This window comes from Colossoma macropomum, unplaced genomic scaffold (genome assembly GCF_904425465.1).
Source record: "Colossoma macropomum unplaced genomic scaffold, Colossoma_macropomum, whole genome shotgun sequence".
NCBI lineage: Eukaryota > Metazoa > Chordata > Actinopteri > Characiformes > Serrasalmidae > Colossoma > Colossoma macropomum.
The window spans coordinates 24,358,524-24,374,609 of record NW_023494801.1 but is presented as its reverse complement, the minus strand read 5'-3'; the positions used below and the strand labels follow the sequence as shown (position 1 = coordinate 24,374,609).

General features: G+C 40.0%; 1 protein-coding gene across 1 annotated transcript; it reads right to left on the bottom strand.

Moving 5' to 3' along the window:
* Positions 1–14,572: 14,572 nt before the first annotated feature.
* Positions 14,573–15,855, bottom strand: LOC118821499 (myeloid-associated differentiation marker-like). Its single transcript, XM_036590150.1, has one exon. The coding sequence runs from the start codon at positions 15,501–15,503 to the stop codon at positions 14,658–14,660; it is 846 nt and encodes a 281-aa protein (XP_036446043.1). The 5' UTR covers positions 15,504–15,855; the 3' UTR covers positions 14,573–14,657.
* Between the last annotated feature and the right edge of the window lie 231 nt (positions 15,856–16,086).

Here is a 16,086-nt window from a genome sequence, read left to right as displayed (position 1 = left end):
ATTAATATTACGAAAAAATTTGGTATATGTATCACACAGTGGGCCTTTTTTGGGAATGTAGCTATCTAATTCTGCAGCCATCTCCCTACTTACATAGAGCCTAAGCAGGTGCAGTGATGGAAGAGCAATATACCCACGTCTAATGCTGACTTTGTAGAAGATATCCCTACATGGCCTCAATTGGAATCTGTATGGCGGGCCTCCCCGCTCCCCTGGTTATAATCACAGTCTTCCAGCCACCACTCTCAGTTTATCATTGACCCCCAGACTAGAGAACTTCACTACATGTTCAATTAAACACTTGCATATCGAGTTATGTATAAAGACATAGTAAGCGTCACAAGTAGATATGTTGCTGTGCTTCACCTCATCTGCTAACGTATGAAAAGCTATGAATTTATCAGCCACCATATTTAAGTTAAGCCCTTTGAACTAAGCATGTTGTTGGCCCTGCCCTAATTCACTGAGTGACAGTTGTAAGTCTATGAAAATGGAAATGCTGGCTGCATTTTCCACAGAATGAGCGCAATAAAAACATGCAAAGCAAATACATTGCTACTTTGCATGTTGTATTTTCATTTTAATTTTGCTACTGATAGGTCTCCATAAGGTATAAAGCCTTTTAACCAGTTATCCAAGTTACTTAAATACCTACGTTATCAAAAAGCAATCATTAGTTGTCTGCAACTGCTTTAATATTTGAAGCTGGATTTGTCTTTCAATAAATGGGGGCATATGAGAAAGTGGAGATACAGACTTAAAACTGTATGAAGTCTACACTAACCAAATAGTTGTAGAACTGTAAATGTAACTGTAGTAAAAATATTACAGTAAGCATCTTTGCAACTATGCAGTATTGTCCTACTTTGTAAGAAAGTGAAAACAGTGAGGGTGTATGAATGTTAACATGTTTATTGCATTTTGTTGTTCAACCAAAATATATTTCATGTGATAGCAAGCAGTAGTTGGCTGTGTTGAGTGTATAAGGGGTATTCTGTGCTACACGATTTGATGGAAATAGCTTGTTTAGCTGAAGTGGAGCAGAGAGAGTTATGATTTTACAAGTAATTTACCACTTTCTGGAGGCTTGTCTTCATAGTTGGCCCACTGAACACGCTGAAACTCCTAAACTGCTCCCATACACAGAAATCTTACTCTTACCAAACTAATGTGATGTTTCATGCAGGGCTCAAGCTGCAAGCATGAATCATATTTGTCTGGCTAGACTGAGCAAACTTATATGACTGACTGCATTGTGTTTTTTGCTTACCGTGTTGTTAAATCTTGCTATGTTACATCTCCTCTTGCTGTGGAAGCAAACAGCAAAGACATGCACTGCTTATTCCCATGTCTCTCACAAACACTGAAAAGCACATTTGATTGGATGCCCTCAACACATGATCCACACTTCTAATTCAGTAGCACTGCAGGCGGGACATAGAGACAGACTACAGAAGTTCTGGTCAATTGTACTCAATGTGTCATCAACATTGACTACAGAAGTGTGTTTTGTTTTTTGTTTTTTTTATCGTGGTTGCATATGATATGCACGTACATAACAAAAAGCATTTTTTTCAGCTAGAAAGCAAGTTCAAATGTTGATTCAGATCATTGGAAAAATGCTGAATATCGGCTCCAATCATCAGTCAGCCCCATAATCGGTCAATCCCAAAAATTCACCACCCAATAAGATGGATATTGTGCATGAGTCCGATAAAATTAAATCAGTTTTGAGTACAAAATACTATGCACGTAATAATAAAATATGATTTAACTGCATAATAAAGTAACTGTTAGCCAAATCATCAGATCAAGCCAAAGTCAGTATTAAACAGACTAAAAGTGTTGTTTGAAAGTAGGTTGAAAAAGTATGCTAAAAAAGGCAAAACATATCAGTTCAGAAAGTAACATTATGCATGCAGTAAAATTAAGTAATTTTTCTCTAGTACTGGCAGAGTAGCTTAATCTTAATTCAATTGGGCAGCTATATTATCCATGAAACACAAATTGGACTATGCATGGGCGGACAATATTACTCTGACACTCTGATCACATCAGGGAACAAAAAAACAAATCAGGACATATCTAATTAAACTGCAAGATGATGATCAGTGTTAAAAACCTTGTATATTAAACTAACCCAGAAATAGTTCACCAACCAAAAATATCCAGCCAACAGCGTTCTTGTGGTCAAAACTGACTACTAATGAAGGACTAGAGAACAGCAGAATTGATAAAGTCAAACAAACTGAAGAAATGGTGTAAGTGTGTATTGTGCAACTTAAAAGCACATGTCCATGCTTTTTTTCAACCAATAGGTTTGAATAAAATTAATATTTATTTTTTTCCATGCTGAGATTGAAAAGAGTATTGAAAAGCACTGAATTTTTTAAACAAGAACAAAAATAATTTAATTGGGCATTTTTATCAGTTTGTTTGAGGCAGATAAATGAAACCAGAAAACAAATTTGTTGAGACACGTCATTGGTCTTACAAAAAAATAATAATTTTAACTTGTTTTTTTTTTTTCATTCGCTAAAACAAATTTTCCTGTTCCCCCTTAATTTGTGCCTGTGTGCCTCAGTGGCCTGAGGTGCCAGAACCTAACTGTTGCACCATTTAAGGTGGAATTAGAGGGCAGCAGTGAGTGGCGTTTGTTTATTTGATTTTTATTCATAACGTCTTTAGAGGACTGCGGTGACTGTTGTCACTTGGGACTACTAAGTACTAACAGCTTGGAAGCAAGGCAGATAGTCAGCCAGTTTGGCCACTTTACACTCGTGCTTTAGTAGTTACATACAATGAACAAACAGACAATTAAATTGTTAATCACAGTTATTTACATGGCAATTAATCATCAGCTTAAATGTAATGATTGTGACAGGCCTATTGACTGGATATGTTTCATGTTTTTTTTTATGTGATGAAATCATTAATCATATAATGAAATGCTAATAGTTGTTTAGAGCTGTTTTTTCTTGTATACATTATTTACAGTTAGGACTGTCATGATTAATCGGTACTCCAGTTTCTTCCCACGGTCCAAAGACATGCAAATCAAATCGAATCAAATCATGTTTATTGTCACATCACATTTACACAGGTGGAAGGTGAGTGAAAATCTTAGGTGCGTAGCCTCCTTATAGAATTTAAATACAAAAAATATAAATATCTAAGAAGAAAAATAAATATATATACACCGACTCTGAATGTACACATATACACAATATACACTAGTATTGCACTATTCCAATGTATAGTTGTACAGTAATAAGTTATGAAATAAAACTATGAAATGTACAGTTGTACACATTCCATATAAGCAGTTAGTCTGAGGTAGATAAATAAATGAGATGCAGGTACACAGGGATAGGATACTGATATAGAAATCTTCCAGATTATACAAGATATGGATATGAGATGTACAAGATGTCAATCTATATGTGTAAGTACAGATTTGCTAGATTGAAGGTACAGAGGATCAGAGTGAGTCTGATGAGATGTGGATGAGGTGTAGATTGTCCCTGGAGATGATGACTCAGAGGTGCAGTGACGGGCCTATAGACTGGTACACCAGCACTACTAGCTGTTCAGCAGCCTGCTGGCCCAGGGGAAGAAACTGTCTCGGAACCGGCTGGTTCTGGACTTTATGCTTCTGTACCTCCTCCCGCTCAGCAGCTGTGAGAACAAACAAACCTTTAGAATCCTCCTGGTCTTCCTCAGGCAGCGGCTGGTGTATAAATCCAGGAGGTTTGGGAGCTGGACCCCGGTGATGTGCTGGGCTGTCCGCACCACCCTCTGCAGAGCTTTCCGCTCAATGGCAGTGCAGTTTCCATACCAGGAGGTGATGGAGCCTTTTAGAATGCTCTCCACAGTGCATGTGTAGAATGTTCTGAGGATGCGGGGGTTCATGCCAAACCTCTTCAGCCGCCTGAAGTAGAAGAGGCACTGTTGTGCCTTCTTTACTACCCGTGTGGTGTGTTCGCTCCATGTCAGTTCCTCTGAGATGTGAACACCGAGGAACTTGAAGCTGCTGACCCTCTCTACAGTGGCTCCGTTGATGGTGATGGGGGGTGTGCACTCTCTCTTGCTTCCCGAAGTCCACTATGAACTCCTTGGTCTTGTTCACATTGAGAGAGAGGTTGTTCTCCTGGCACCAGTGTGTCAGAAAGCTGACCTCCTCTCTGTAGGCATCCTCGTTGTTATTGGAGATCAGGCCCACAATTGTGGTGTCATCTGCAAATTTGATGATGACATTGGAGCTGTGTCTGGCTGAGCAGTCATGGGTGTACAGAGAGTACAAGAGAGGGTTGAGCACACAGCGCTGAGGAGCACCGGTGTTAATGGACAGTAAGGAGGAGGTAATGTTGCCCATCCTTACCACCTGGCGTCGGCCCGTCAGGAAGTTCAGGATCCAGCTGCGCAGAGAACTGTTCAGACCCAGATCCCGAAGCTTCATGTCGAGCCTTGAGGGCACGCTTTTGTTGAATGCTGAGCTGTAGTCCACAAACAGCATTCTCACATATGTGTTCTTTTTATCCAGATGGGAAAGGGCAGTGTGTAGAGTCAGGGCTATTGCATCATCAGTGGATCTGTTCTGTCTGTACGCAAACTGCAGTGGGTCCAGAGTGGCAGGTAGGGAGGAGCAGATAAAGTCTCTGACCAGCTTCTCAAAGCACTTGCTTATGATGGAGGTCAGAGCAACCAGGCGCCCGTCATTTAGTGTATTTACCCTGGCTGACTTTGGAACTGGCACAACGGTGGCCAGTTTGAAGCACGCGGGAACAACTGAGAGTGAGAAAGAGAGGTTAAAAATGTCTGTAAACACTCCTGCCAGCTGATGTGCACAAGCTTTGAGAGCGCGTGCAGGAATCCCGTCAGGCCCGCCTGCCTTGCGGATGTTAACGCGACTGCTGTTAACAGAGTCTGCATATTCGTCAGTGTTATTGCTTGACGCCTCGCGGAACATCTCCCAATCTGTGTCATAAAAACAGTCCTGCAGCGCTGAATCCGATGGGTCCGACCAGTGGCGGACCTCTCTGATGGTGGGCGGCGCCCTTTTCAGCTTCTACCTATAGGTGGGCAGCAGCAGAATGGAGAGATGATCCGATTTGCCAAACGGAGGTCGGGGGAGGGCTTTGTACGCCTCACGGAAGGGGGAGTAGCAGTGGTTCAGCGTGCGTGATTTTCGTGTGCTGAATGAAATGTGTTGGAAGTACTTTGGAGCGACTTCTCTAAAGTTCGCTTTGTTGAAGTCCCCAACAACAATGGAGGCAGCCTCCAGGCACGCGGTCTCCTGCCCGAGCGCCAGGTCTGTATCAGTCTGTGGTGGGATGTGCACGGCGGTGACAGTGACCCCTGAAATCTCTCTCGGCAGCCACAGCGGTCTGCACGAGATGATCAGATATTCCAGGGAGCAGAAAGACTCAATGAAGTGTACATTCCTCTGATCACACCAAGCATCGTTGATCATAAAACATGCACCTCCCCCTTTGCTCTTACCGGAGAGGTCCTTTGTTCTGTTCGCGCGGTGCACAGAGAAGCCCGATGGCCTCGGTGGGAATCTCTGCTGACAGCCAGGTCTTTGTGAGGCAGATTATACAGCAGTCCCGTGTTTCAGGAAGAACAGAGATTCGGGCCCTGAGTTCGCTGATTTTGTTTTCCAGGGACTGTACGTTTGCCAGTAGTATGTTGGGGAGTCTCAGCCTGACCAGAACGCCGGCTCTCCCGCCCCTTTTACCGTCATCTGCGGCGTTTCCTCGGCCGGTCAGCCCAGATGAATAGGGCCTCTTTGAGGTTCCCAAACAACGGATCTGTGTTCAGGAACTCAAAGTCCGGTTTTCGGTGAGTGATCGTCGATCTGATTTCCAAAAGTGTTTTTCTGTCGAAACGAAAGTGCTAGCAACATTTAGTGCAAAAGTAGTTATACATAAAAACAAAATTAACAAGAAACGAACAGAAGTTAAGGGAACTCGCAACACGGTAGCCATGCTCGGCGCCATCTTGGATCGTCAACAATCATTGGGTGTCAGGCTAATTGGAGATGCTAAATTGCTCCTAGGTGTGAGTGTGTGTGTGTGACTGTATGTCTGTCTGTCTGCCCTGCGATGGACTGGTGACCTGTCCAGGGTGTATCCTGCTATCCACCTAATGACTGCTGGGATAGGCTCCAGCTCCCCCCGCGACCTAGAAGGATGAGTGGCTTAGAAGATGTGTGTGTAGAAGATGATTAATCGGTTATAATCAAGTCCTTGATTTAAAAAAATTAAGTTAACAAATAAACAGATATTACCTGCGCTATATGTTAGATGTCAAAATGTTTTTTTTTTGTTTGTTTTCATAAGCCCCATGGCATCTTCATGAATGCATTTACCGCTTTCTTTTATTTACAACAAGTACACCTAATTCACATTCTGCTTGTTGCAACATAATATGATTATAAAATCAAATGACTGTGGAAAATGATTGCAGTCAGCTTAAACAATTGCAATTATTTCAAATAACATTTAGGCAATTATGTAACAATTGTGGCAGGCCTAATTTTTAGTTCACGCTGAAGGCTTGTGAAACCTTTTCAAGAGCTTAGAAAGCCACACCCAATTTTTTACAAATTTTATTTGAGACCCAGATTTTATTTTTATTTGAGGTCCATAATTAATGTTTATAAGGAGGGATTCTCAAACATTTCACAGTTCTGTAAAAACATTTTTTTTATTTTTTGAAAATAAAAAAACACCCACCTATTAACTGATTTTCTTAACTGTTACCTGTAGCAAATAATTTCCAGGATGTTGTGAGAAGGTACAGAAGACTACTAAAGGTGACAAAAAGAGGTGAAACGATGACCAGAGCTTTTCAGAAAGAAGGAGTGTCTAGGAATGCTGTGGCTCAACTTGCAGAATTGTATTTTGCAGACAGGGCCCAATTCGACACCCTCATCTTTACATCAGGAAAGTTGATGGAGTTTGCCCAAATGTGTAAAGAGCTTATAATGGTACATTCAAACAAAAGTGACTGAAATGATAAGAAAAGGCTTACTCTTGCCTTTTCTGGTGAGTAAATAATAGGCACTGACTGTGTTGCTGTTTCAGTGTTGAAAATGTTACTTTTTTTACCTTCTGATTGGCAAGTGAGTTGTAAGTTGTAGAACATGTTGATTTAGGTAGAAGAAGGCTGAATATATGTGTGTTTAGTGAAAGTTATTACATTAGCATACAATGAACAAACTGCATAAAGAAGACTGAAGTCGCATTAAACACTGACTTCACTGAAGTGGTTTGGAATGTTTTCCTGTTTAATGTGCATTAAATGTTTGAGTTAAAACTCATCTTGATTTTGTGTTGTCTTAAATTGCATTGTTAACAGTCTACAGAGCAGCTGCTGAAACCCTGCTGAACGACTAGCTAATTAAAACATGCATGCGGTCAACAATGTTTTTGAATGTCCTTAGAACATTATTAATGAAATATAAATGCTGTAGATTATCTACTGAATTGACCAGTGTTTCACTTTATTTAGATGGTCCAAATTCACACCTACAAATGCTTACTTGAGAGGAATGATATTCCACTGACTTCCTTCTAATAAGCACCTGAAGTCTGACTATTGATGGTAACACTTTACATTAAGGGTACATGACCAGCCAGTAATTAAGGCATTTATAATTTATTAATTAATCTGAAAGTATTGAGTCATTAATCAGGAACAAATAAATAAGTTATGTATTAACAATCATAAGATTAAATTACTAATGCATGTGCTAATGAATGAAGATGAAGACTTTCTTCAGCGTCTGAATTTATCAGGAATTCATGTGTTAATTAAGCATACAAAAAGAATGTTAGTACACATTGGCCTACTGCTAGAAGCTCTGTTTCATCCTATTCATGCAATTTATGTCATACTGCAATGTCATACTGTTACAACATAAATGTAAACTGTTGTTTCTATTTATATATATGCCACCGTTTATTAAGAAAAATAAGACAAGCGAATGAAAATTATTGAAATAATAATAAAAAACATCTCCAACATAAAAGCATTATTCTTACTTTTACAGGTGAGTTATGCATATGCATACTGGATTATATACGCAACTTACATTGCAGATATAATGTTTACACATGGTATTGCCTAGTTGTCTGAGTGTTGTGAGTGTTTGCTAGTATGTATTTTCGTGCCTCACATCTTTTTAGACAAACATGTAAAACATGCAGCTGTTATCTGTAGTGAAGTAGAACGGATTTGCAGATGCTGTTATTTCTGAATTTGTTGTAAAGTAGTTTAAATAATTGGTTTGGTGCTTACTTATTTGCAGTAGCAGTAAAGAGTTTGTGTTTCTCACAAATGTTGTGTGATTGTATTAATATGTGGCATAAGGCACGTCTATTCTGTTTGGTTAAAACTTACATGTTGATTTTAGGCTGCTTGGTTCTTTTGTTATTCCGTCTTTGGCAGGGACTCTATTCTGAAGAGCTGTGTGCGCGCAGTGGCAGTGCATCACAGGGCCTAGTAGTAAACCATAAATATACATACCTAGATGCTGCGTTGTCTGTTGTTCTCTATCTGAGATGATACGTCTGCACGTCGGCCATGTTGGAGCAGTCAAGATCCGATTGTGAACAAATTCACTTGTATTGTTGAGTTATCAGGATTGAATCGGCAGCACCATTTTTATTACTCAACAGATTTTAACCAAATTTGTTTTGTTATAATCCTCAGACATAGATTAATCTAGGTTGCACGGACAGCTCTCGGTAGCTTTTATTTCTTTAATAATGGATGGTGCTAATTAGCCGTCCAGACCAGCAGAAAAGTATTCAGTCTGCACCTGACGTGTTTAGTGCGAGTTCCGGTAGATACAATATCTCGCACACATCAGCCAATTCATCAATGTGTGAATCACTTCTAATCTTAATACACATGATTTAAAATAAACCCCCCAAAACACAGTAAGAAGGACGAAGCTAAAGTTGGCTTCCTATTTGCCAGATTCTTGTTCCTGTTCCACCTTAAATGGTGCAGCAGTCACTCTTGTGCCTGAAGCTGCACCATTTAAAGTGGAACAGGAAAGCTCAAACAAGAAGCTGGCTGATGCACCATTTAAGGTGGAATGGGAAAATTCAAACAAGAAGCTGGCAAATAAGAAGCAAACTTCTTAGGTGCTAAAATAAACTATTATGAATATCTACACGGATTAAGGAATGCTATAACTTACCTAGCAACAAAGCATTAACCATCATTGTATATAAATAACTACTACATAAAGTTAAGATAACCTGAATAGACTATTAAATGAAATAAGCTTAATATAAAACTAGAGGGAAAAAAACACGGCCATATCTACACGTAAAAATCACACAAACAAGAGCGTGGGTCGTCCGTTATATAATCCTATCCCACTTTCTGACTGCAGTATTCTTAAAATAGTATAATTTTGCACAGTATCTTTCTTCAACTGCCGCTCTGTAATGGTACTGAATGCAGTCCAGCAGCGATGTTGACCGCCCCAAAATGGTGGCGCCGTTCACGTGCCTGGCTGGACCCAACACGCCGTCTAGGTATGTATATCTATGTAGTAAACAGACTGAGCCGAGACAGCGAGAAGGCGCACAAACTGCACATAGATGTGCGCTAACTTAGCGCAATATTCTCCCCTTTTCTTTTGTACGCCGTTCTGCGTTTTTCTGCAAAGCTGAGTCATGGACTCGCACTGTGAGTTCTTTGGAAACACCGCACACTGCAATATGAATATCTTCATGACGTTAAGTAGCAGTTCTGTCCGTTTTACAAATGTTTGTGGAACAACAGAACCAGTATGAGTTGGTTCCTCTTAATTTTCCGTGTGCTACACTGACATATTCACGTGCTCTGGTTCTGTGTAATGTGTAAAATTCATAAGATGATAATAAAATATTTTTTTATTCCTCTGAATAAATGCTCATGATGCTCATGTTTCTTATGAGCCATATAGTACTTATCACTCATTATTAGCCTTCAGTAATAAAATGTGACTGGTTCATCACTTTACTTTAGGGTGCACAAACATTATGAATTCATCATGAAGAATCTGTAATCATTGCTTTCTTTATAATGAATTGAGAATTGACTCTGCATAGTGTTGCATTTTCCTTACTCTGACACACCACAAACAGCACAATGGGAGCTTGTAAATGAGCAGTTGTGTTCAATCAGGTGTACTAGATGAGGGAAAGCACAAAAATGTGCATAGAATTAAGGATGTTTATGAACCTAGGAGAATGGTGCTACACTTTCCCTATCAATTATTAACTAATTTCCGAGTTCAGTGGAAACTGTAGGATAAACCATTTCCTCATGAGGCACTGTGTATCAACACAGGAGTTAAAATGTGTCATATTATTAACATGAACAATGAAATAAAACCATGGCAACTGCTACAAATGTGAACTAGTTGCAAAAAGCTGGCAGTATGAGCTTTTAATTTTATTAAATAAACAGACACCAGGTAGGTAGAAACAGACAAGATAACAATCAAATCAAAAACAATAAACTCACAGACCTGACAGATAGAGACAAGCAAATACAAGGGCTGCTTACACAGCAAGATGAAGCAAAAGGACAAGATGATGAGAAGATGGAGCTACAGAAAAAACACAGTTGAATTTGATAGACACAATATTCCAGAGCACTGTGCGTCAGGGGGATCTTGTGACAACAAACACTAATTAACACATGAATTTCTGATAAATTCAGATGTTGAAGAAAGCCTTTATTACCTTTATCTTCATTCATTAGGTCATACATTAGTAATTAAAACTTGTGGTTATTAATACATAACTTATTCGTTTGTTCCTGATTAATGACTTATTACTTTCTGATAAGTTGTTCATTAGTAAATGCCTTAATTACTGTCAGATCATGTACCCTAAATGTCTAACACTCTACAGATCTTATTGCTAGTCAACAGATGCACTGTTAGCAGCTTTCTGAGTGTGTTAAACAAATGTCCAGCATTTGAAATCAGGTCCTGTTCCATGTTTTCTTTGGAGAGAGGTGTTATGTTCTCCAGGGCATATTCTGGAAGTCTGATTGTTCGATTGTTTTTATCTCAACTTTACTTGAAGCTTGTACATTAGAGATTTATGATCTGTTCCAAAATTACCAGCAGTACATTGTGTTTGCAAGTCTTGTCAATTTCAGCCTGTGTTTGATCATAAAACCTTTCAATTTGGAAGCAACATCATCACCACATCGGAAGCTTCATGAAATGAGTTTCCATGTCCAAGCAGCTGCACATAACCTAAGATTATAATGCACAACATCAAGCTGGAGCGTAAAGCACACCACCATTGGACTCTGGAGAGCCTGGAGGCCAGGAGAACGCTACCTAATGCATAGTGCCAACAGTAAAGTTTGGTGGAGAAAGGATAATGGTCTGGGGCTGTGATTTGGGGTTTGGACTAGGCCCATTAGTACCAGTAAAGAGTAATGTTAATATTACAGCAGACAAAGACATTTCAGGAAGCAATAATGTGCTTCCAACTTTGTGGCAACAGTTTGGGGAAGGCCCCTTTCTGTTTCAGCATGACTGTGCCCAAATTGAGGTCCATAAAGACATGGTTTGATGAGTTTGATGTGGAGGAACACCAGTGGCTTGCAAAAAGCCCTGACTTCAACCCCATTAAACATTTTTGGAATGAATTGGAACATTGATTGTGAGCCAGGCCTTCTCTTCCAGCATCCAGTGGCCTGCACAGCACCCTGACCTCAACCCCACTGAAAAAAGTTTGGCTTAAATTGGAAGGCTAATTGTAAGCTAGGTCTTCTCACCCATCAGTGCTTAACTTTACAGATGGTTTTTGACTACATGGGCACAAATTTTAGCAGACACACTATTGGGGGGCAAATTCATATTAATCCCCATAGTTTTGGAATGGGATGTCCAACAAGCTGATGTAATATGATGGTCAGGTGCCCACATACTTTTAGCCATACATGGTGAGCTGACAACGTCTGTATAAGCACTTACATGTCAAAAAATATTTGACTATCCTAGGCTCTCCTGAAAATAACAACACATGGCATGTGTGACTGTCTAATTTAAATGCCTTGTAATTGTAATTGACCAAAATACTATTTATTTATTTATTTATTTATTCATCCATTCATTCATATATTAATTAATTGTATATCACAAGTATATTTCTACATTGAAAAACTGGTGGACTCAAAGCTGATATCTGGAAGGTGTGTTGAAAATATGTTCAATTTACACTGATATAAAATCAGCTTTTACTACTTTTGTACTAGTGTGTCTATGCAATGCCTAAAAATGTAAGTTAGATGTTTTATGTTTTCTAAATACTGAATTGAATTTTGTTTGCTTTCAACGTTGAATCATTCTTACCACAGCAGTCACACTGACATGATGGTGGCATGTTTGCACTGGTACATGTGGAAAAAGTCTTTATGGACCTTGTTTTGTGCACAGGGACACAGTCATACTGGAACAGGAAATGGCCTTCCCCAAACTGTTGCCACAAAGTTGAAAGCATATAATTGCCTTTGTATGCTGTAGTATTAACATTACCCTTTACTGGAACCAAGATGCCAAGCCCAAAAAACCTGTAAAACAGCCCCAGACCATTGTCTTCCTTCCACCAAACTTTACCATTGGCACTATGTAATAAGGTAGGTAGTGTTCTTATGGCATCTGCCAACCCAGATTCAGACTGCCAGATAGTTAAGCGTAATTCAACACTACAGTGAGCAAGTTTCCACTGCTCCAGAGTCCAGTGTCAGTGTGCTTTACACCACTCCAGCTGCCAATCAGCATTGTACATTTTGATCTTAGTTTGGAACTCTGTAGTGAGTGATGCAACAGAGGACAGGTGCTACTCGCTTGAGCACTTGCCAGCCCCATGCTCATAGAGATTTCCATTTCACAAACAATACCACTTACAGTTGACAAGAACAGATCTACCAGAACAAAAATTTCACAAACTGACTTGTGGCATCCAATGGTAGTGCCATGTTAAAGGTCACTGAGCAGGGCTCCCGAGTGGCGCAACCGTCTAAGTGTTGGCCCTATCATCAGGAGATCGCGAGTTCGATCCCTGGTGATGCTACAGCCATCCGTAGCCGGGAGTCCGAGAGAGCACAATTGGCCTCGCTCTCTCTGGGTGGGTAGGATGGCCCCCCCCTCTCCCCCCATCACTCAGCGCGATGCTAGTCAGCGCAGGCGTCTGTTAGCTGACGTAACAGATCTGGCGGTTGGCGCTTTCCTCCGAGCGCGTTCGGCTGTCCAGTGACGTTGCGTGAGCGGCAGCTCGAAAAGAAGCGGTGGTTGGCTTCACAGGTCTCGGAGGAAGCCTGTGTTAGCCTTCACCCTCCTAGCGTTGATAGCATCGTGTGATTGGGGGAGTCCTAACTAGCGGGTGGAATTGGACAAGAGAAAATCGGGTAAAAATCAAAAGGTCACTGAGCTCTTCAGTATTACTCATTCCACTGCCAAAGTTTGTCCATGTAGTTTGCATGGCTATATGCTTGATTTTATACAGCTGTCAGCAATGAGTGTGGCTGAAACACCTGAACTCAATTAGGAGGGGTGTCTACATATTTTTGGCCATATAGTGTACATAACAAACCCACACACACAATTTGTTCCTCTAATATTTGTGCTGGCACTTAAAGCTTTAATTAGAGGTTGAGGTAAGAAAAGTGATTCAATGGGTTGAACCTTTTGAAGTAAGCTCATTGTGAGCAGTGAAGTGGTTTTAATACTTGAATATATACTCCCTGGTTAAAATTATTTTGTGGGATAATGATTATGTTTGGCCTTTTGAATATTATATATTCTCTCTGCTGTTGTGTATAGCCCTATGGCACTTTTATCTGGTCATAAATTAATAGCCTGTGAAATTTATAACCCTTATCAGAGCTCTTCCTGCACATTCCACCATTGTTCTTCATTTCCCTCTCTTGCAGTCTCTGTAAGGCACATTTGTATTAACCAATGCAGTACACTTCATAACTGACAGAACACACACAAAAACACAGCTTGGTAAACAAATTTATTTTTTCTTTGTGAACTTTTGACCATGCAGTGACACCACAAGAGATAACATGTACAATGTAGTTTATTTATTATTAATTAGTTTTTTCATGATTTATTAATGGGGAAACAAATAGACCACCTCAAAACAAAGATTTTAATTGTATGCAGATATTTTACAAAAAGAATTTAATGTCATGTAATTCTTTTACAAACAAAGTAACATCATCAAGGTTAGGATCCTTTGTTGCTGCATATGCAGTAGATACAATTATGATAAAAAAATGTGTCCAATTTTCATACACAAAAGAAAAGGACGTGTTGGCAAAGCAGTGATATATATAAAAAAGAGCAATTCAGAATTACTTGCATGAGCACACTCTACACAGATGTAACTTTTAACAGATGTAATGCAGTATAGTGCATACTAAACATACTTGCAGACTTCTTTCAAAAAAACTGTAAGCAATTTCATCATCAATTTGATTTCACATAAATAAGCCATCACAAAAATAAAAATCAGATAAAACACTATTTCTAAAAGCTTTGTATATACCAAAAAATGTTTTCTCAACTCTTAACATTTACACTGTCTGGTCAACATGCGTAATGTAATCTTTTCTTAGGCAGGTGTAATAAAGAATACTAGCCGTACTGAGTAGCATGTGTCCACAATATAGGCAATGAGGTTGATACATGTCATAAAGGACACTACCACTAGGTTGTCCCAGTCACAAGGATCACAGGGCTCTGGTCTTGGATTTCCTTGGAAACTGTAAAGTGGCCATATAACTACTGCTGTCATGTACATAATAACAGCCAGCACATTGTAACCAGTAAGGACTTTGTCAAATGGAAAGGGGCACAGAGCCAGCAGCTTGCAGATGGTGAAGATGATGATAAGGAGAGCAAAGATGAAGCACAATGAGTAAACTGCCACGCACCACTGCAACCCAGGGTATTGACTGTATCTGTTGGTGAGAGAAATGAAGATGATGCAAGCAACAAAGGCTTCCAGAACCTTTAGCAAACCTGGAACTGTGGACAGGAAGCCACTGATCTCGCCTGGTTTCGCCCGAGTTAGTCCAACCTCCACAGCATACACAATAAAACAGAGGCAGGACATGACTGTAGCAGCAATTGGTCGAGAACAAGAAGAGCAAACAAAGAAGACGGGGTAGATGATCGAGGCAGCCAGCATCATGAGTGTAGCCAGCATGGCGAAGGCTGTGGTGAAGTCATCCCAGGAGATGGGCACTTTAACATTGAGGCTGGTGCACTCCAGGATTAGAATAAAAAGGCTCATGAAGCAGCAGAAGCACCAAGTGAACATGCACCAGGCCCAGTGGGAGTTGTTATAGTGGCCCACAGAGGCCACAAGGCTGAAACAGACGCATGACAGCACAATCTCCAATATTCGTACAATGCCTACCGGCATGGTCACAGAACGATTATCCAGCGTAATCATGATGATTGAAATGTCCTCCTCAAATCTTTCCTTCTTATTACTGTTCAGTACTGTACTTGACTTAAATGTCCTGTCCTCTTTTTATTGATTATTTGATTGAATGTTCATTTAGTCCCAAAACATTCCCACAGAGGATAGTCAGTAATTGTTATAGTTAGTGTCTCACCACTTCTTTCCTTACTTTTTCCTTGTTTCTTACTCTTCTCTTGTTTCTTGCTGAGTTGTCTCTCCGTCTCTCTCTCTCTCTCCAGTGTATCTCACTTTGAGTCTTTCCACAGAGATGAATCTCCACAGGAATCCAGGGAAGGGTGTACTGTTGACCACACCCTCTAACTGATACCTTATCAGAAGTTGTTCTGCAAATGGTCATCTGTTTGTAGGAAAGCAGCCAATAAAACGTTCAAATGAGTGCTCTCACTGCCTTTTGGTTATGCATGAAGATATGAACAGGGTGTAGTCCTAAAGGTAATGGTTACATCCTCCAGCTCCAGAGTTGTGCAAATCACTTGTTTTATAGTCAGTGATGACAAAGAGTCAAACAAATGAAGGCACATTTTTCTCTTTTCCACTGTTATGGGTGTGA